The 22,911-nt window shown below is 39.9% G+C and overlaps 1 protein-coding gene across 2 annotated transcripts in view; it reads left to right on the forward strand.

Annotated features, from left to right (window-relative positions):
- Positions 1 to 14,797, forward strand: part of fat2 (FAT atypical cadherin 2) — a 109,015-nt gene extending 94,218 nt beyond the window's left edge. For both annotated transcript variants that reach the window (XM_084549966.1, XM_084549965.1), the window contains 5 exons: positions 266 to 419; positions 4,074 to 4,173; positions 4,279 to 4,430; positions 5,000 to 5,274; positions 11,501 to 14,797. In XM_084549966.1, coding sequence (XP_084406092.1) covers positions 266 to 419; positions 4,074 to 4,173; positions 4,279 to 4,430; positions 5,000 to 5,274; positions 11,501 to 12,006 — 1,187 coding nt within the window. In that variant the 3' untranslated portion in view covers positions 12,007 to 14,797. The remainder of the gene's footprint in view (positions 1 to 265; positions 420 to 4,073; positions 4,174 to 4,278; positions 4,431 to 4,999; positions 5,275 to 11,500) is intronic.
- Positions 14,798 to 22,911: the final 8,114 nt, after the last annotated feature.

A 22,911-nucleotide genomic window follows, 5' to 3' on the forward strand; every position in this document is an offset into this window, starting at 1 on the left:
TCATTTGTAGCCTCTGGTCTTGCCGTCACGTGTTGTATACTCAGCCAGAGAGAAGAAAAACAAAAAACAGAAGAAGCCGTTAAATTGTGTGTGTTTTTTGGGGGCTGATTTTTATCCCTTTAAATACCAAACACACTCCCGTGTTCTCTGGCTACATCAGGTTGACCTTTGCTGTGATTATTTTCTGCCCGTAGGGGAAGCTCTGCGTTGCTTTGATCAGTTGCTCTTGTCTCAGATGTCTGGGTGTGTTTTATTTACTCTGCAGAGCCGCGCTGCAGGTGTGCAGGACTCTTCCACGGCGCCCGATGCGAGCTGGCCGACAACCCGTGCACCTCTCAGCCATGTGCCGACGGCAGGGTGTGCATACCCAAGGATCAAGGCTACATGTGCAACTGCTCGCAGGAGAACACCGAAGCAAGGTAGACACAGATCACAGAGCTGGACATGTGTTGAGCTGTCCTTCATTTAGGGATAAAAACATTTCATTAGTCTGACTTCTCTTTGAAAGTGGCCTTGAAGTATAAACATGTTAAATATTCATAATTCCAATCAATAACACTAGCTAATTGACGTAATCAAATATGACAACACGTCGTTGCAGCCCTACATCATTAATGTATATATTTGTGGCAGCAGAACAAGCTTAAAACAAAGGAAGGTAAAGATTATTGCCGTATAAAGTTGACATTTGAGGACAGCGTTGTGTGCTGGAGCTGCAACGATGGACAACCATTAGCCATGGCTAGCCAATGCTAATGGTAATCCATTAGCAATACCTTTCCAATGGATTTACAAGTAGCAAGTTGTTTTTTTTAGCACATATACACCTATAATGGCTAGCCAATGCTAATGGATATCCATTAGCATTACCATAGTGCTTTCTGATGGATTTACAAGTTGCACGTAGTTTGTTTTTTTCACATATAGGGCTATAAAACTAAACACTGTAGATTTCCGTTAATGCCATTAGCGTTATCCATGGCTAGTCAGTGCTAATGGATATCCATTAGCATTACCATGATGCTTTCTAAGCAACCCGTTTACACTAAAGTTATGCGGCAAGTTATCGTAAGCAGATCAATAATACAGCTATGTTTCCAAAACTTAAAATGACAGTACGCAGTAAACAACACGTTTCTTATTTAGGTCGACACTGACTGACTTTTGTTGAATGGTATCAGTTGGTTTGAATACGGGTCCTTCATTCACAGATTTCATGTTTAAAATATGTTACTGAAGCTGAAGTTGAGGAAGTTATGTTTACTATTTAGCAATTAATCAGACCAGAATCAATAGAATAGCCCCACTGTAACATTTTAATCAAAAAATCCAATTAGTGGATTAATTTTATCAGATAACAGCAATAATCAGCAACTGTATCTTATTCTTTTTAAACCGTGAGTCAAAAATAAATTAATAAATGGTCCAACAAATGAGAACAAACAACAAAAAAAGTAATCAGTGATGGAGATAATTACCTGCAGCAGTAACTCTCCAGATGTATTGTTGTCAAACTGACGGATAAGATACCCTGAGGTTTTATCACGACTTCAGCAACCAGCGCAACCCTCATTATATGCAACGCCACTTGCGCTGCATTCCAAAAAAACAAACAAAAAAAAAACAACCAGCGACATGCATGTCCTTGAATGTTCACGTAGATGTGACTGAACTCAACAACACGCACGTCGCCCCTCGACCAGCTCGTTGCATTCCACTCACACCACCAACAGCCGCCCATACGAAATTACAGCCGCATTTGCATATTCCCGCTTTCATTAAAGCCGCCTGTGCAGTTGCGTGGCTCCTTGCGGCTATTAGCAGCCGTACACATTTGCAGGTGGGTGGTTGGGTGGGGGGTTGATTAACGGCGTGAATGAAAAATGACCGCGGCTGGATCACAACTGAGGGAGAGCTGCTGTGTGACTTGTTAAACATACTAGGATGTTTTTATCATGCTGTGATGCAGCTTGTGGTAATCAGTCAGTGCAGTGGACCACAGCACATAGAGGGGGAATGTATATTTATGATGTTCATGGAGAAGTTTGATTAAATACCGTCCACAGGGGCAGATATCCACTGAAATATAAAGAAAGATACAGGGCTTGGTCTCTGTTTATCAAAAAAAACTACTTTTTCTCTCCCCAAATCCCAAAATATGAAAACATATTAAGTGCAGTATTTTGCCCCCTAAAGTGCCGTTGGGCTATACTTTCAGTGAAGCACAGCTGGGGAATTTAGCGCCTGGGAAATGAGAGGGTAAAGCTGAAAACCAGACAGTTTTATGTAAAACCAAATGATAGGTTTTGTCAGTATTGCAGCACCGGCACTTAGCAATCAGGGCTCTGCCAGTAGGTCCTCGGGGTGGTGTTCGGTGCCTGCGCCTGGAAGATGGAGGACCACGGAGAAGCTTTTTAGTATCGTCGGCCAAATTTAGTCTTCACTCCCGGGGGGCAAGGTGGCAGCCTTTGTGTGCCTCTTCCCATTGTAGCGCTCTTGTTCGCACTCCATACTGACAGCCTCAGCGGCCCACAGCAGTTGGGTTTTTAAAACCTTTTGAAGAGAAAACTCTTGACTTTTGACCACGGTTCTGGCAATTTCACGAGAAGCACAACACAAGTGAATGCTTTCTGATGCATTTCCGAGTCGCAAGTAGAGATTGCTTTAGCCATGGCTAGCCAATGCTAATGGATAGCCATTAGCATCACCATGAGGATTTCCGATGCATTCACAAGTTAGTTAGTAGTTTGGTTTTGCCTATATAGGCCTATAAAACTAAACATATATTTCCATTAACGCCATTAGCATTTGCCACGGCTAGCCAATGCTAATGGATAGCCATTAGCGTCATCATGATGCTTTCTGATGCATCAACAATTTGCAAGTCGTTTGTTTATGCACATATAGACCAATAAAACCAAACAACGTTGATTACCATTAATGACAATCACATCAGCCATGGCTAGCAAATGCTAATGGCTAACCATTAGCATTGCCATGATGTTGTTCTTTTTAGCACATAGAGACCTTTAAAACAAAACAACTTGGATATCCGTTAATGTTACGCTCAAAGTTATCGTAAGCAACCTTTAGCAGATTAATAAAACAGTTATGTTTCCAAAACTTAACACATACTCAACACTACGTATGCTAATTAATGACGGTAAATAACACATTTCTTATTTAGGTAACGTTTAAAAAAAACTTCCTTTCATCACAGACTTCATGTAAAATGATTTTACTGTGAAAAAAATATTTAAATAAAAGTTAACAAGTTTAATTGGAGAAGTTAAACTTAAATCAAAGATTAGTTTGGTCAATGTTTTCATGTTTTCAGCATTAAGTGATTCACGACTAAATGATTAATAAAATAATCCAGTTAGTGGATTAATTACATTACAGATTATTAATCAGCAACTCAGAAAACACTTGATTTTTAGCCGCTACTTTGGCAATTTCACAAGTAGCACAACACAAGTGAGAGGAAAGGCCACATGTAATTTGACGTTTTGTAATATTTCAATCTTGTTTTATTAAGATTTAGAAAAACGACTTAATTCTTCATTATTTAAAGCGGTCACATTCATTATTTTTAAACCTTACCTGCTAAAAGTGCCGCACGAAGTCAGACTGATAGTTGTTTATTGTTCGCTGGCTTTAACATGCATAAGCAGTGGTACACGCTGCATCTCATTTACTGAACTTCATTATGCTGCACTGCAAAAGCCATCAAAATAGCGTGGTAAATGCTGCATCCTAAATGCATGTCATGCATCTCAACGACTGTGGGCGTCGGCGCATTAGCATACTTACATTATTATTATTCAGATCCGAGCTCTGCTCCAACCCTCGGTGCAGCAGAGGCAGCGTTAAGAACTGACAAAAGCAAGAGTGACAATGTAGTCCGTGATGTCTGAACTCTAAAATGACCACAGTACTAAAGGGAACGACATTTCATTTGGTGTCGCCCTCAGGCCACAACTTTTAATAATTAAAACCCAGAATAATTTGGGGTTTCAGTGACGTTTTTTCCTCTCAGAGCCTTTATATGTGTCTTTCTTTTAATCATTTAGGTGCCATAATATGCTTGAAGGCTGTTCTCCCAATCCATGTCCTGAAGGGTTCGACTGTAAAGTGACCGGCGGCTCCATCCTCTGTCACCCGCTACCTCAGGTCAGTGGGAACAACAAGAATTAATTTAATTTCTATTTATCTTCTCGTTTAGTTCTGTTTTTTTGCAGGACGTTATCTTAACCACTCTCAATCTGTCACTGTCAGGTGTCACCACTGATCAGCTACGTGGAAATCATGCAGATCGGTGCCAGTGTGCTCGGGCTGCTCCTCTTAGTCGGCATCTTCGTTTGCGTCAGGAAACGATACGTTCAGCAGAAGAAGAAGAAGAAGCCAGTTTGTGTCCAGGACTCCAATGGGTAAGAGTTTCTAGTCTTAAAATCAAACAGCATCCGCTCTTTTAGACGGCAGGTCTTGCGGGATGCTACGTCAACTATAAAATGTTTAAAATCTTAACAAATCTGGAGTTGAAACTATTTATCAGGAGCCGATTTTGAACTAAAACTCTTTTCCAACAGCAACACAAATATCAGAAACTGTCCTGCACCTTTCTTGACTTCTTTCCGTACTGTATTTTTTATAAAGCTCATGCGCATTTAATGAAAAGCTAAGGGGAATAAGGGAAAGTAAATTCTTTTAAATTTTAAAACTGTGAACTTGTACAGACACTTCAGCAGAAACTCACAATTCTAGCCACTAGACCTGGCTAAAAAAATCAATCTGCTCATGTTTTGTTTTTCACTTCTTTCCACCAGCCTGCACATCTCCAACCGTGCTTAAAGTGGAATTCATAATTATTTGGCCACCAGGGGGCCTTAAAGCTCTAACATACTGTAAAACAAACAAACAAACAAACAAACAACGTTATGTCCGTTTGTTGGTCCACTAACTCACGCTGGTGCAACCACATCTCCTTTGACACCCACAGCTATTTCCAACCCAGCCTGGCCAAGGGTCTCAAAGCCGACTCCCAGGAGGTCAACCCCATCGAGATGAGCTCGCTGGTCGGCCCCACCAACGACCTCGACCACACCCCGTTCAGGTCGCTCCGGCCACACAGCCAGATCGGCTCGTCCGGGGGCCGGTCTCCGAAGACGCAGAGGCCGGTCGTGTGCAGCGTGGCCCCCAACCTTCCCGCCAGGCCACCGTCGAGCTCCGACAACGACTCCATCAGGAAGAACCACTGGGACATGGACTATGAAGGTGAGTGTTTGTAGATAGGGTTGACTGAAGTTTTGGTTAGTCGCCAGAAGAATGATTCAACCCTGGGTCCGTGTCATTTTTGGTATTTCAAGTTGTTTTTGGATTAAAAAAAATAAGTGAAAAAAATAAAAAAGTTTACATCTCTAGTTTTAAAAAGAAACTTAAAATACCAAAAAAATGCACGGACCAACCCTGGAGAGTCTGAATTCAGTCCAGTGAGTGAGGTATACAATTTCACACTGGATTAGACTTCGCTTGGTGCATACAGACGAAGAGTGGACATGAAGAAGAATACTATCCCACAGCTCATCGTTAATTTCTCCACCCGTATCTCGGTTTTAAGAGCCAGTAATGAAGAAAAGATCCTTTCATATCCACATGAGATGATGCTTAATAAAAAGGGTTTGCAAATATCTAGAGAAATGTCTTCATGCCGAGATTGAAGCAAACTGAGAAAAGCTCCATCCTCAAGAGAAGCAGGGATGAAATGTTTTAGCCAACTTAAATATTCTTGTACAGTAAACCACCATCTAATGTTGCCTGCTGTCTGTCCAGTCCAGATGTTCAAACTGAGCCGTGAGCAGAAAGGAAACGCTTTTAAAAAATGTTAGCAGGTGATATTATGGACCCTAACAACTGCTGCTAACAACCCAGCTGTTGTGGAGCTGGGAAAATACAGCATGTGGCTGGTCTATTTCACTTTTTTTTAAAATAACAGACAATTTTATAGAAAGTGTGAAAAAACGTCGACTACATTAAAGGAACAAAAACGTCACTGGGCTGTAAACCCAACGTTCACCGTTACGACACTAAAGGTCAGAGCAGGATGAAGCTTTCGGTCATTCGAGGTCTCGATGTGAAGTGTTAAATTGTGATGCAGGGTGGTGCATCATGGGAAACGCCGGACCGTCCGCGGAGAGTCTCGTCTGTCAATACACAAAGCTGATTAAACTCTGGGAGATGAAACATTCACAGATGAGCGCGGCGGGACGCGATAACATCAGGAAACAAAGTGATTTCTCCGTTTCATCGCCGCACGTCTTTTTATTTTCCGCTTTCTCTTCCTGTGATTGCTTCTCTCTCTCATCTTTCACGTCTCCCCTTCTTCCTGTGCGGCTTTGTTCTCTCATTCTCTTTCTCTTTCTTATACGATTCCCTTTCTTGTTTCGTCGTCTTTTGCTCTTTTGTCCTGTCAGTCTCTTTAAATCTTTCCATTTCCCGTCTCTTGTCATTTCCTCTCCACTCAGTTTTGCCCTTTGTGGCGTGTTTTTTTATTTTTTTGTTCTCAGTCTCTCTCTCATATTTTCTCCTGCACTTTTCTTCTGTCATCTCCTTTTTCAGAGGCCGACACATTAATGCAACCAGTGTCAAAAAACAACGGTGATAATGAACTGTTATGTCGATTCTCAGACCGTTGTTTGACTCACAATCCGATACCGACCTTTAAATATTGAGTATCAGCCGATCTGAGTCCTGATCAGATCTTAAATAAACTAAAGTTCATCCATTGTACATTCTTAAAGTCTTTAATGTAGTGTAAAGTTAATGTAGTGTGGAGAGGGTAGCTGGTACCTTGTGTTCTCTACTCCAGAAATGTTCTGGTCATCCAACGCTGCCATAAACTCCCTAACCCTCTCTGGAAGATGTTTCTCCTTGACGCTGTCTCCAGGAAACTTTTCTCTTCTTTTAAACGTTCAGTGTTTGTTGTTGTTGTTTGGGTGCAGCCTTTGTAGAAAACCTTGAGGATGCTGGGGGGGGGGTATCCAACAGATACTTGATCCGTTTGGGATCTAGTGAATTTGGAGGCCAGGTCAACACCTTGTTCTGTTCTTCATGTTTTTTTTGAGTTGTTGCTAAAGAGTTTTGTGGCTGCATCCTGCTGGGGATGGCTGCTGCCATCAAGGAGTGTCATTGCTATGGGGTGGGGGTGCCTGGTCTGGTCTAGGTGGGTGCTACATGTCTAAGTAACATCCACACCAATGAATGCCAGGTCCAGAAGTTTCCCAGCGGAACACTGAATTCTCACAACTGGTATTCTCCTGTCAGTGGTCATAATGTTGTGGCTGACTGGTGTATATATTATTTACACACCAAGGCTCAGGACTTTATTTTGGTACAGACGTGTTTTATAAAACGTTTGAGCAGTCATGAGAATTTTCTGAATCTTTTTTCTTAGATTATTGATTTAGTCTTTTTATCTCCACGTCCTCTTTACTTTCATTCTGTCTTCATTTATCCCTCCATTGATCCTCGTTGGTCTCTCTCTCCTCTTGTTTGCAGGTTTTCTTATTTTTTTTTTATATACATGCACCAGATCAATACCACTGAGCCATGACTCATACCTCCACTCGTATGGTCTTGAGACGGATGAGGGGAGGCAGATCAGGCGTTCTCCATGCCATCGCTCCCCCGGCAACGGCGGGTTGGCAGGTCATTCATCTGCTTGACCTTACGAGGGAGAATAAAGGACACGTTCATGTACTACTTCACTGGTTATCCACCGCATGAAAGGCAGCGGCGTCTGAATCCTCAACAGTCTGTTCACGATTTGAACTTTGACCCCGAGCGCTCAATAAGGCGTCTGTTAGTGTATTGATTTACAAGCCACCATTAAACTGTCAGCCTTCTTCATTAGTAAAATATGAAAAGCTCAGTTTATATGCCTCCGAATTTGAATTGATGCTTACGGACGACAAAAGGAGGCTACTTTCACAATACTGTGTGTTTACGATACCTAATCAGGAATGTTAAGGTTGAGGTTTGCAAAAAGTTGTAAAGCATTTAGTTCAGGTTGTCTGTCCACCTTTGGAAAGCTCCATATTTGTCCGATTATTTCCTCAGTCATGTCTCTACTTAGTTGCAAGTTGCCTGGAATATTGCTGCGTGAGCTGGTCCGTTTTACCTTTTTATAAATCCACGGTGGTTTTATTTCCGTACTGCACAGAGAGCAGATGGCTAGAGATGGTAAATAATGGCTCACTCCAGCTTTAAAGTCCTGATAGAAGACAAAGAAAACCCAATCAAACTTAAATATTATACTTGTGCATTTGTTTATTCAAAACAGTTAATCATTTGTTCATATCTGCGAGTTGCAGAAGTATGTGAACCCTTGTTTTCAGCAATGACATCAACTAAATGTTTCCGGTAACTGCTGATCAGTGGTCTACAGCAGCTTGGAGGAATTTTAGCCCGTTCCTCAGAACAGAACCACTTCAGTTCTGAGATGTTGGTGGGTTCATTGTCCTGTAAATCAACGCAGGCGCCTCCTGTTGCAAGTTGCCTGGAATATTGTTGCGTGAGCTGGTCCACTGTGGTTTTATTTCCTTCACTGCACAGAGAGCGAATGGCTAGCGACTGTTAAGGGGGAACTACTGTTTTTTACAACCTGGACCTTATTTCTAGCATAAAATACTATTGTTTACTCACCAATATCACTTTTATTTCATTTGCACTTGTTCAGGAGATAATTAGATCAGCGTATATCCATGTAGCGGGAGCGCTCAGGGCACCGAGACGCAGCCTCTAAATAACGCATTATCTGCCGCGAAACTCGTTCATTTCACCAATATTTTGTTTTGATACGCTAGTGCTATTCCCCGTTGAGTCCAGAGTTAGCTGTTATCATCATTCGGGGTTGTAAAAAACAGTAGTTCCCCTTTAATAATGGCTTACCCCAGCTTTGTACTAGAGGTCTGTATTAACAGGACAAAGAAAGACAAAGAGGCCTGGACTTATATTTAAAAGAACTGGAGATAAACCCAGCCCTAACTAACTCCAATAACTGATAAACAAATCAAAGGACTTCAACTTTGGAGGCAAAAAGCTAAGCTACCCTTATCAAGCACTTTTGGATGACGCAGAAACATTAACCATGCTCAGGTTACAATAACAACAACAACAACAACAAAGTCCTCGTTAAGACATTTTGCCATCTGAACAAATCACTCCTGCCATTTGTTATCAACGCCTTCGTCACTGAACTGAGTCGTATTCCCTCGTCCTGTGGAGCATCACGGTACGAGCAGCTCCTGTTCCTGACAAGTGGCTGAACTGTGCTAATGTGGAAACAACAGCAGCTCAGATTCAGATGGCTCCCTTTAAAAGTCTGCAGAGAGAGATTTAAAGCTGCTGTCAGCTTTCCATCGCGTCAGAAACATCTTCTTTGTGCAAACACTCTTTTCTTCCTCCTCCGTTCACTTCATCCACCTGTTTTTCCTCCTCATCTATTTTATGTCTCGCTTACCTTCGCCCTCATCTTTCACGCTTGTCTCTCTCCATCTCTTGACTTTCTTCTTTTCCTTCACCGTCTGTCTCTTGTCCTTCATCTCATTCCCACTCTCCCGCTTTGTCTCATTTTCTGTCTCCGGACACGAGCAGCTGCTTAGTATTCCTTGTAACTCTAGTGACAGCAGGAGGGTTTTCTTTTCTTTTTCTATGTTGTTTTGTTAGAACAAACTGTAAGATGTGTCGGCCTTGTTAGTTGGAGATTTTGGGGGATGAAGGACTGGAGTTTGAAGCGGTAATCCTTGAGAATCCTCATTTTGTTTTCAGATTTTTCTGCAGGCTCTTTCTTGTCCGTCACACGCTGTGAGCAGAGATATAACACCATCTAACTCTTACTTTTTTGCTGATTAATATAATTTCTTTATTGTTCATACTGTTCTTATTAGTTTTATTATGATGCGACTATACTTGTTCATTTATTTATTCAAGAAAATTTAAAAAAAACAAGTCGTATGCAACAAAACATTTCCGGTAACTGCTGATCTGTCGTCTACATCGGCTTGAAGGAATTTTAGCTTCATTGCTTCAGTTCTGAGATGTTGGTGGGTTTCCTCACATCAACTGCTTGCTTCAGGTCCTTCCACAACATTTCTATTGGATTAAGGTCAGGACTTTGACTTGGCAGTTCCTAAACATTCATCTTGTTCTTCTTTAACCGTTCTTTTGTAGAACCACTTGTGTTCTTGGTTCTCGTTGTCTTGCTGCATGACCCAGTTTCTCTTCACATTCAGCTCATGGACAGATGTCCTGACATTTTCTTTTAAGAGTTCACTGGTAGAATTCAGAATTCATTGGTCCATCAGTGATGACGAGCCGTCCTGGTCCAGATGCAGCAGAACAGGCCCAAACCAGGACATTAGCACCAACCAGACAACTGGTTCTTTTTGTCTTTGTTGGGAAATCCACTGATGTTCTGAGAAAGACACTATAAATGTTGTAGCCTGGATGTTGGTCTGGAGTCTCTCCGTTAGGAACTGATTCTGCTTCAGCAAAGATCTGCTGGACCAATCGGCTTTACGTGGTGATGTTACAGAAGAGTAGTCATACGTCATCATCATCTAAACGCTATTTTGGATCTCCTTCACACGTCCAACTAAACTGGTTTTGTGAGGCCGTGAGATTTCCAACGAGAAGATGCTGCATCTGTTCTATGATGTGACAGGAATTAGACAATGTTTTGTTTGGAGGAGACAACACTACAAAAGGGAGCTTAAGTTTGAGTTGCTGCAAGGTCGTCAACAAACTGAAATCCTCCGAGATTAATCTCAGGAAAACAACGTCTTCCTCCCTCTCCTCCTGCTTTAATTCCCCAGAAGATGCTTTTAAAATCATCCTGGCTGTAACTTCTTACTCTTATTTAGGATTAGCACATCAAAATTTGTGCAAAAAAATAAATCTATATTCCAAGGACTCGTCTTGAGATAAGTTTGAAGACAACAATAAAGAGCAGACACAAGGGCGAACAAAAAGCTGCGGGAGCTTATTCTTAAGGCTGCCCTTCGATTGTCTTAATGTTAGTCGGCTACAGGAGGAGGAGGAGGATTATTCTGCGTTTGCAGTCTATAGAAGTGTTTCTAGACCTGTCATCTGCCTTCAAGTAAAACGTCTTTAGACACCTTCCCTCCCACCGGTGCGCTAAAAACCCACAGAGAAGGATTTAATATGCAAATAGTCCCGTCTGCCGCGCACAGCTGCCGTCTGACAGTTTATTAGAATTAAAACTTTGAGTGTTTGTGCCTAATCTGACTTTGTGACAGCTATTTAAAATGACATTTGGCGTCTGTGAACGGTCGATGATAAGTTTTTAAGACTGACACAAGACTTTTCTGTATTTGGTAATTAAAGATTAGTGATCAAATGTCTGAAACTGTTGATGAATAGAGAATATTTACAGCAGATCTACAGAGAGTATGAATTAAATCTGATATTTGTCTTTCCTCAGTGTACCCGGCTGACCCAGACTACTACGGCCGTCCCGCCATCAAGGAGTTCCCCCAGTTCGACATCGTGGAGGACACCTACTCCACCTCCACCATGGACTCTCGGAGAAACTCCCGGTTCGGTGGATTCCCGTTCCCACTGGACCGCTGCGACCGCCGCGCCCCTCTGCCGCCGTGTTACAGCAACCAGAACCTGGACGACTTCCTCGGGCCGGACGGGCTCCCTCTCCCCAGCTCCCAGTGCCCCAACGAGTACACCGCCATCAGCTACTACCCCACCCAGCACGCCCGCAGCCTGGACAACGTCTCGGGAGGTTACAAGAGACTCAGCATGCGCCTGAGCGTAGCCATGCCGTCGTACGCGGAGCAGGCCAGCCCGCCGCTGCCGCCGCCGCCCCCGAACCCCGCCCAGCCTCAGACGCGCGCGGCGGGGCAGAACCCACGCAGCTACGACGGGTCGAGCATGGTGGAGAGCGACTATGGGAGCTGTGAGGAGGTCATGTTTTAGGTGATGCCTTCCCTTCGGGGATTTAGTTTCTTAAAGGAACCAGAATCGTGCTACCTATAAACTCGTCTTCCTCCGGTGTACAAGCACACAAGTCAGATGGGTCTCAGTGAAACGACGGAAGTCTGATCCTTTTGTTTCCATGACAGAGATGACGTCTTTGATTTGTTTTGACTTTTTAAAAGTCATGTAGTCCCGCTGTGCCAGACTAGACAGAGATAGAGACGGGGGTACTTAAGGACTGCTTGGTTACTCTCCACAAGAGAAGAAGAAGAAGAAGAAGAAGAAGAAGAAGTTCAGCAGGAGTTCATCTTTTATTTTTAATTTTTTGGATGTCGCTGAGAGCACTGGGTTGAACTTGTGGAATCATGAACAGTATTACCGACTCGTCTGTGAACCGTCTCAAAGTCAGAACAGGCCACAAGAAGAAGTCTTTTTATTTTAAGTCCGTCTTTGAGAAGAGGAGAGCGCTTTCAAAACATGTTCAGTCTACTCTACATTCCCTGCATTTCACCACACGCGTCCGACGAGCCAGACCAACAAAAGACACACGACGAGAAAAAAATCCAGACGTGTGTTTGTGCTCGTATGAAAACAGATTTGGTCCTGAAAGAATCGACAGTAAAGCACTAACGTTGGCCCGCTATTTCAAAAAAAAAAATCAAGAAACGTATTAAAAGAGACATTTCATGGCAGGTTGAACTTTTCTTTAATCTTCTTACCGTTGCTGTTGTTTGTCGTTGGTGTTTGTGACGATGACGAGGGCTGGATCCTCATTAAGAAATAAAAAAAAGAAAACCATGAAAGCTATAAACGGTGATGTTATTTGTGAAGTAGATGTCTTTTAAACAGACTGTTACACTCGTACTAATACTGTAGAAAGATTTAAAAGCCCTCCAACCTGATTACAGTATTTTCTTTATATGATGTTTGATCCCGCCTCTCCTCCGCTCCACTCCGCTCTGCAGTGTTTCTGCCCTCGATGAAAAAGAAAAAATGTCTATGCAGCCATTTTAAATGGTGTGAATATAGTAACGCTCAGATGTGCTCGTAGGCAGCGAATGAAAACGTGAATGTGTTGAGTCGATGAACGGAAATTACTAGAAATAAACTGTGTGACAGTTAAACGCAGCAATAATCTCCGTTTAATTCTTCTTTCACTCGTTAATCTATGTTATTTTCACTATCAGCCTATCTTCTGATTATTAAAAATTATATATAATCACAGTTTCACAAAAAATATAAAAATATACTTGACAAAAAAAAAAGCTTTATTTTTGGTATTTCAACTTTGCTTTTAAAACCAAAACCAAAAACTGGTAAAAAAAAATAAAAATAAAAAAAATAAAAAATTATTTTATTTTTAAAAAACAATTAAAGAAAAATAAACTTTTCTTTTTTATTCTCTCGTCTAAAAACTGATTTGAAAAATAAAAGTGCAACAAGTCAAAGACATCTGGAGTTTCCAGGTCTCTCTCTCTGGTCCAGGAAGTGGTCTCCATGGTGACCATCGGTTTCTTTTTTCATCTACTGAAGGACGAAACGTAAATGTACTTGTTTAGCATCTTTGGAGTCTAAAACAAAGCTTGAAATACCAAAAAAAAGTACAATTATACTAAATGTCCTATTACTATTATGAAGAAACAATCAAACCTTCAAACTCAAGGAGCAATAATTCCACCACTTCACAAATTGTTCAACTAATACATCTCAGCTGCGTGTTTTTCTAAGTAGGTTGAGTGAATATTAATTCTGCACAGATCAGCTGAATTTTAGTGGAAATAAACGAGACACGGGGGATTAAACTAGAACAAGATATTTGCTGTAACGTTGAAGTTATTAACAGACGTCAGGCAGGGATCTGGATGTCTGTCAAAAAACTAAATAAATAAAATAACGTTTCATTCATTTTTAAACCCCTGACGTCCAGCGTAATAGCCCAAATCAAAGCTTACAGTCTGCAAGTATTAATTTTACTGCAGTCTTGCTGAGCAGCTGCTGAGCTTTCTGAATAAAGAAGCGGAGAAGGATTAAGACCTGAAAGCATTTCCCAACGCTTTAACAGAAACTTGCATGTGACTTCCACAGTGTGTCGAAAGAGTTTCAGGCGATGATCGAGTCTTATCCAATAAAAACACAGAATATGATTTGCAATGACAGACGCCTAGAACTTCCAACCAGGATATTTTGGACATTTTTTTTTTACCCAGAGTTGAAGGAGAACCTTTTTTAAATAAAGACCTCTGGTGTGTATAGCTTAGCTTAGCATAGTTAGCAGCAGCTGATACTGTGAGCTCTGGGTGCAGCTTTAATACTCATATTTACTGCTGTTTAATCTGCAGTAAAATCTCATGTAATGTGCATAAACTGTACGACAGATGCTAAGCTAGCAGCTAAAACCTGACTGGTCTCCTGTTCTTCAATGAATCATTTCTTGGTTCACCAATGATTTTATCCAGTTTTTAAGCCTTTTTTTATTTTTATTTCTATCACTGGTGGTTTGACTGTGACTGTTGTTTGTACAAAAGAGATGTGTATAATCCATAGGTGTTGTGTTGTACATAATGTCTGTGCGTTGCTGTTGTTGTGAAAAAAAAAAAAAAAAAAAAAGTATGAATAACTTGAATGTAAGTTGCATCTATAGTTTATTTTTGTATCAATGTGGGCCTCCCCATGTTTTGCTCGGTTGTCGTCTCCGTTTATGAGAGATTTTTATTAAGATGCCGTCTTTCTATTTGTTTCCCAACATTGTAAAGAGAATAAGAATAAAGATATTATCTTGTATAAACGTTGATGGAAGATATCAGACTCTGTTTTCTCCGGTTTCATCAGAGAGAAAACTTGAAGCCCCCCCAGGCAGGATTAAGTGTTATCAGAGGAAATCAGGGACAATAAGAATCTGCCCATGTACAGCAGTGATGCGACTCACCCAGACAGTAGCGTCATACTCTGGGTTAGTCTGGAACTCATCCACTGAGACGTCTCCAAACATTTAGAAGTCTGATTAATCAATATTTAATGAGGGTAGGAAGCTAGCAAGAGCTGCTATTAGCTACGAGGCTAGGAAGTTAGCAAGAGCTTCCATTAGCTGGGAGGCTAGGAAGCTAGGAGGCTAGGAGGAGCTACTATTAGTCGTGAATATTTCTGAAACAGGTTCTCTGCCTGTGATTTTACAGGAGTTCTTCACAGACAACATATCTTTTGCTGAGTGTTTATCCATTTACTACAACTTTTTGTCTGTTTAACCAAAGAACTGTCAGCGTCACCTAAAATTAGAAAAATATCTGGTATGCTGCGTTCAAAGTCAGAGCCTCAGTGAATCCATGTGATGTTATTTTGTTCTTCCAGATATCAGAGCTCAGTCACTTGCACCAGCGCACATAAACACATCGGCATTCACGCTCGCAAGTAGAAACCCATCACACCACGAAGAACACAGCAAAGAAAAGGGCAGGACGTTGATCTGCTTTATTTTCTCCTCTGAAGTTAAAAGCTGAAAGTGTGATTCATTTGAAAGGCACTTCTGATCTGCATCCACTGATGGCGTTCGATCTAATTCCTTATCGAGTTTTCACAGAGCAAAGAAAAATGTGAAGCAGCAGCGTGACGCCGCGTTACTCACAGACAATAAACAGAGACGTTTCCTTGAGTGAAAAAAAAAAGATTGCTCAAGTGTGGCGTCTCAGTTTTTTACATTTTCTTTCACTGAATGCACTGAAGCGAACACAATGACGGAAAGCAAAGTGTGAAAATGCATGAAATAAACTTATAAACTCATTTATAAATCAGGATGAAAAGTGTGTGGACACATCTGTGGCCCACTGAATATCAGAGACACAAACTTTGCTCAAATTTATGTTTGCATGGGGAACAAAATACGCCAATCAGTGTCCATCTTTAAGTTCCTGTATTCACACCTGGTATTAAAATGCGTCTCCACATTCGTCCTCAGCCAGCACTTGAGATCTGATCTCAGTTTCTCTGTGTGCAAATAAATATGGACAGATAAATATTGAGTATTGTGCAAACAACTAATGTTTCTAATAGATCTCTTGTTGCTTCAGAACCACAAACAGCTCAGTTTGTTGTGCCAATTAATGAACAGTGGAGCCATTTGCTCACTGAAAGTATTATTAGGCTAAGTTTAAGTATTATTCAGGCTATTTATTCACCTCCAATCTGACGTAAGTTATTTTCTGATTATGACTCAAACCTCGTTAGCATCCACGGCCTGTGTTAAGAGTTATTAATTAGTGTGATAACAGCTACAAGGACAAAAAAAAATATATCAAAAGGCTTTAACTGTTAATGAACACTTGGGGGACTTCTGCCTTTTCAGGCGATTATTCAAAATAGAGGTTGTGTTGTTGTTGTTTTTCTGATAAGTGAGGCAAATCTGATCACAAGTGTCCTGCGTAAAGAACCTGTGTTCACACCTGGTGTTAAAATACGTCTCCACATGTGTCCCCAGCCAGCACCTGAGATCTGATCTCAGATTCTCTTTATGTAAATAAACAGCAATATCATTTGTGGCGCAGCAGAATATTGTAACAGCTGTTGCTGTCTTTAATGGATCATCATCTACTGTTGTTTCAGAACCATGAACAGCTCAGTTTGTTGCGTTGCTGCCTTGCTATGGCGACATTGTTCAAGCTGCGGCAATTAATAAACAGCAAAGTCTTGTTTGCTTACTGAAAGTTGTTCATCTCCACCCTGGCGTAAGTTATTTTCAGGCTCTGATTATTATTCAAACCTTGGAAGCATAGCCTGTGCCTGTGTTGCTTGAAGGCAGTGAACAAAAAAAATCTCCAACAATAAAAGATCATTACAGCAGCACAAGCCTACTCGTATTCAGTCATCTCATTAGTTAGTTTTCGTTTAGATTTATTAATTAGTTTGTTAACAGCTACAGGGATAAAGAAAATACTTTTTTTTCTGATAAATGAGACAAATCTGATCACAAGTGTCCATCTTAAATTATCTGTGTTCACACCTGGTATTAAAATGTGTCTCCACATGCGTCCTAATGGATCTCTACTGACTGTTGTTTCAGAACCATGAACGGCTGTTTGTTGCGTCAGGACTTTAGATAAATTTAATTGATCCACAAGGGAAATTGCTTGGTCACAGTAACTTAGTTGCACATTTAAAAAAAAAAAAACACTCTTAAGAACCACAAGTAAAAGAAAGATTAAATAGAATGAAATGAAATATAAGTAAAATAAAATAAAAACAGTATAAGCAAAAATGTACAGATTTAGCATATGAACAAATGTGCAAGAAATAATAAATATGGATAAATTTGGAATTCTTAGTTATGTTAGAGACCTGCTCAAAGCTCATATTATTAAAGCTTCCTTACGTCCCAGTCGTTGCAGTTAGTTAACGTTTCCCATCAGTTAATGTTTTACCTTCTTCTTCTTCTTCCCGTCACACACAAACATCCCTCAGTCACATACCCAGCTCAAAGCCTTTGCCTCCTTCCACACAAGCACTCGGGGAAGTGTGTTAATGTCAGATCCTGTCTTTAGACCCCAGCTGTGGAGCTGCCTGTCCTCTGCAACCCGCTGTCAATCACTCTTTCCATCCCTGTCATTCACGGAGAAGCAGACGATGAGAGTGGAAACACAGACAGCGAGGGTGTTAGTGTGTCAGGTGAAAGGTTCATGGAGCAGAAACAACACTCACATGTTTGTGGTCCTGACGGGAGTGAGGCCAATCATTTATGATTTTGTTTTTTTTATGATAGACTCAGGATAAACATGCAGTCAGAGATAATTTGATCCAACAATGATACATTGGAGCATTTTGTGGCAGTTTTCTATAGTGTATTATTATTGTGAAGAGATTCAGGGATAGAGAGATGTAGTTTTTTTAAAAAATGTAATACAGATATTATCACTGATCTCCTCTGTGCTGTGTTCTTCCTGTCAAATTAAATTAAAATAAATGAATTAATAGGCTCTTTTGTCACAGTTTTAATAAGGATTAAAACAGTGACGGTTTGAAAAAGGTGAATTCCTATAATTAACACAACAGCAACAAAAGACACAACATAACATGCACATAATGACGAACAGGCTGAAATGCAACGACACTACACACGGTGTTGTGTTTGTGAAACATCACCTCTGCGGCCTGAAGGCAGAGGTGATGTTTCACCTGCGCCATCAAACCCTCAAAAGGTTTATATTTACACCAGCGTCATGGCAAAGCGGCGGCAAACAGAAATGAACGAGTATTTTTCATTTAAACACAAACTAATTTTCTCAGCTCCGGGGATCGTTGTGCACAAAAGCTCTGCACAATATAGAAGAAGCAACCTCCCAGGCGCTGTTTTAATTGATTTGTAGTCTCTTTACTGGCTCCTCACATCATCACCTGTTTAAGTGCAAACTTCAGATATTCCCACAGAGAGGCGTAATCACAATATGAACCCTAATCACAAAGCTAGTCAGAACTAGTCAAGGGTCAGTGTATTTGTCTGGTATTTTAAGTTTGCTTTTAAAACCAGAAATGAAAATGTTAATTTTATTTTTATTTTTAAATCCAAAGACAAATAAATGTATCTAAAATGAAAACGAAAAAGTTAATGTTAGACTTAATTTTCTTTTCTAGTAGGCTAATGTGAATTAAAAAAAAAATCTAAAAGTCAACCCCCCCCCCCAAAAAAAAAAAAAAAAACAGCTGTTTTTTTTTTTTTTAATGAAACAGGAAGTTCTTCTTCTATTAATAACTGAAAAGGGTTTTGTAGGTGAAGAAGACAATGAAGAACAAGAACAAGAAGTTGTTTCCGTCAGTCAGTGATTTTAATCGTTTTGAAACAACTGAATCAATCTAAAAAATTAAAAAAAAAAAATACAGTACACATCAACTTTTCCCAGTGTGCTAAAACTCACTGATGTGTCCTATATATGTATAAATAAATAAATAAATAAATAAAATAAAATTCTTTATTTTATCATTCTTAAATCACCTAAAAAACTGAATTATTTCCAAATAAACCAAATACAATTGGGACCTTATGAATCGAATCAACAATGAAAAAAGCTGATTGGCTGACCTCTGACCTCTGACCTCTGTGGTTGAGGAAAAACATTTTTCATTTATCAATTTTTTATTTAGTTTGTTGGTTGGTTTTTGTTTATTCTAATAGTTCGAAAGTTTTTATCCTAATAATAAAAATAAAATAATGAATAAATAATTTATAAGGAATTTGTTTAGATATTTTTAAATTATTCATTTTTTAAATTTTTTACAGTACACATCAACTTTTCCCAGGGTCCTAAAATTCACTGATTTTATCACTCTTAAATCACTTGTAAAATAAAAATAAGCTAATAAGTCTCAAACAAATCAGACGTGTTTTTGTGTTAGATATTTCTACATTATCAAAGGTTGGAGATATAAACCTCTGAACTCTCTCTCAGAAACTTGAAGAACTGAAATATTCCTCAAAGGTTTTGCAGGATAATCTGTCATCTGACCAAATACATGAATATGTACAATTCGAAATAATAATTATTAAAAACATCTGCCCCGTGTGAGGCTCGAACTCACGACCTTCAGATTATGAGACTGACGCGCTGCCTACTGCCTGTACTTCTTGTTTTTTCAAGTTTCATCTTAGACTTTAGAGTAAAAAATTTAAGTTCACTTTATTTGATTTTCATAAATATTAAAAAAGCACATCCAAAAAATAAAAACAACAACAACACACAAAAAAAAATAGTAAACAAGTAAATTTACCATTCGTCCTCTAATAAATGAAAAAGGTTTTGTAGGTGAAGAAGACAATGAAGAAGAAAAAGAAGAAGAAGTTGTTTCCATCAGTCAATGATTTTAACTTTAGACTTTCTGACACATGATATCTGATCATCTTATTTTCACAAGACAAATGCTCAGAGAGAAATTCAAAGTCACATAAACTTTTATTTATTTGTGTTTTGTTTTAGAAACTAAAACCAAACTTGAAATATCAAAAAGTACATGGACCCTCAGACTACATGGGTTACATCACACAGTTAAGAAGGAAACTTCACGGATATTCTTCTCTCTAATCTCAGATATATACAGACATGATTTAAAAATAAAAACACACACTACAGGACAGATTATTATCCAGAAGTAAATTGTTGCAGAAATTTCTGAAACCAAGGAAAAACATTTTTCATTCATTATTTATTTTTTTAGTTTGTTGGTTGTTTTACATTCATTCTAATAGTTCAAAAGTTTTTATACAAATAATAAAAAATAAAAGAATTTATTTTGTTTAGATATTTTTAAATTATTTTTTATTTTTTACAGTACACATCAACTTTTCCCAGTGTCATATATATATATATATATATATATATATATATATATATATACATATATATTATTATTATTTTTAAATCAGTTGCAAAATAAAAATAAGCAAGTTTCAAACAAGTCAGACATGAAAATAACAGGCTTTTGTTTTTGTGTTTTGACATATATTCCTACATTATTGAACCCTAGATAAAACATATTCAGAGAGCTTCTTTAATTCTTCAACTAGTTCATGTTTATTTGTTCAGGAGAAATCTCAGAGATCTATTTCACCAGAGAGACCATGATGAACATGTGTCTGTGTCATGTGACATGCGCAGATCTGATCTTCAATCAAACATGGACGTCTACATGTCCACTTTAAAATGAGACATTACAGCTCTGAATATGTACAATGTTTGTGCAGGACACATCGCAGTGGGTCTAATATTGATCCTTGATGGACACCTTGATTGATCTGAAACCAGCAGCAGCAGCAGCAGCACCAACTGTTTGAATTATATCAGAGAGGTATGATGTGAAATAGCTGTAAACAAACCTCAGAGAAAGAAGGTTAATGACAATGTAGTAAATGTAAATGACTTTACAAACTCTGCTGTGATCTGATGTCACAGTTACTACATCTGAGCTCAACGAAGGACATAAATATACTGATGGTTTCTAGTTCATACACAAAATTTACATTTTCGCAGGATAATCTCTCATCTAACCAATTATCTGACTACGCATATTTATTTCTTACAGGGACCATGCACAAAATACATTAATAACATTTCCATCTGCAGTCCCAAGGAAGGTAGGATTATTAGAAATAATTATAGTGCTCCCCTAAAAGGATCTGCCCCGTGTGAGGCTCGAACTCACGACCTTCAGATTATGAGACTGACGCGCTGCCTACTGCGACAACGAGGCCATATTCAAAAACCTCATCAGGGCAAATCGCAGTGGGTCTAATATTGATCCCTGATGGACACCTTGGTTGATCTGAAGCCAGCAGCAGCAGCAGCAGCAGCAGTTATATCAGAGAAGATGTGAAATAGCTGTAAACAAACCTCAGAGAAAGAAGGTTAATTACAAAAATGTTGTGATCGATGGACTGACAGTCATGAAAGGCAAACTGTAAAATGGTTCGTGGTGAGAACAAGTCAGGTCGAAGGGTTAAACGCTCAGGATGACTCATTTCATACTGATGGGGCGATAATAGTGCTCCAGTTTTAACAATGGGAGATTGTTCTAATGAGCGGATGTTCTCCAAGTTTGATGTCACGCTGTCAGAGGCTGCGTTTACTTGGAAATGAACTGAAATCGTTCTGAACAGAGGTTTAAACTGAAGTGTGTTACATGGACGTTCAAAAAATAAAATTATATGATCAGAAAAATGTGTTTAAATCCAACGTTGAATGATGAAGTGATTCTGCTGCCGAGGAGCATCACATCTACTGGAAACAGAACAGAAGAAGAAGAAGAAGAAGGAAGATGAGGTAGACAGAGTAGGAGCCAAAAAAGGGAGGAAAAGAAGAAGGACAAAGAAGAAATGGAAGAGGAGGCCGGAGGACGAGGAGAAGAAGAAGAGGGAGGAGAAAAATAAGTAGAAGGGGAGGAGAAAGATGAGTGTGGCGTTTTCCGATGCCACTGTGGGTTCTTTCAGCCAGGATTTCGAGAGCAATGATGTTTTCGTTCTTTATTGTTTCGATCACAACACAGTTACACGTCTAAAGGTGTCCTTTGCAGGCGTAGTCTCGCGCTGCCACCACTGCCAAGCGTGTCGTCTTCTGTGTCATGTCTCATCTCTCCCAGGTCCAGCACGCTACTGTGTTTAAAAGGAGAGAGTGATTAGTCTAACAGGATGCAGGTGTGCCAATCACTCTCACCTGGTGCTGCTCTCATGAGCCCTCTCCACACCTCTCTCCTGCAGCCGATGCACCACGCCCCCTCCACAATGAGGAAGAAAGAGAAGAAGAACAAAAGACAGAGCAGGAGGCATAGACATATATAGATAGACGCGACATTGACTGTGGAGGGACATGCCTAAAGCGCCGCCATCTTGGTACAGGGCTCGCAGAGGCAGCGGTGCATGTACATACGAAGGAAAGAGGTACTCCTCAATCTCAAAGTAGAATTATTCGCTGAATTTTGGACCGATTTCAAAACGTATTGAACTGTTAAAAACGTCACACATGTAGCTATGATAAAAATATGGTTTTACTACCCAAATACAATTTTTACTTAATGTTATCAGCAGACTAGCTTCTGACAGAGGATTGTAAAGAAAAGATGCCGGACTTCAACTGAGCGATTTATTATCACTTTTATTGTGTAGAAACCCCATTCCTCCATAGATGTAATGCACTGTAGGAGCGAGTGGCCCTGTTCCAAGATGGCCGCCCTGTAGGCACGCCGCTCTGGTAGACGGCAGCGCTCAATGTCGCGTCTATCTATATATGTCTATGGCAGGAGGGGGCGAAGAAGAAGAAGGAAGAAGGGAAAAGAGGAAGAAAGGGAGGAGGAAAAGAAGAAGGGGAGAAGGTGGAAGAAGAAAGAGAAGTTGAAGAATTAGAAGAAGAGCAGAGGAGAAGGAGAAAAAGATGAAGAAGA

Source organism: Chelon labrosus, assembly GCF_963514085.1.
Source record: "Chelon labrosus genome assembly, chromosome: 8".
Lineage (NCBI taxonomy): Eukaryota > Metazoa > Chordata > Actinopteri > Mugiliformes > Mugilidae > Chelon > Chelon labrosus.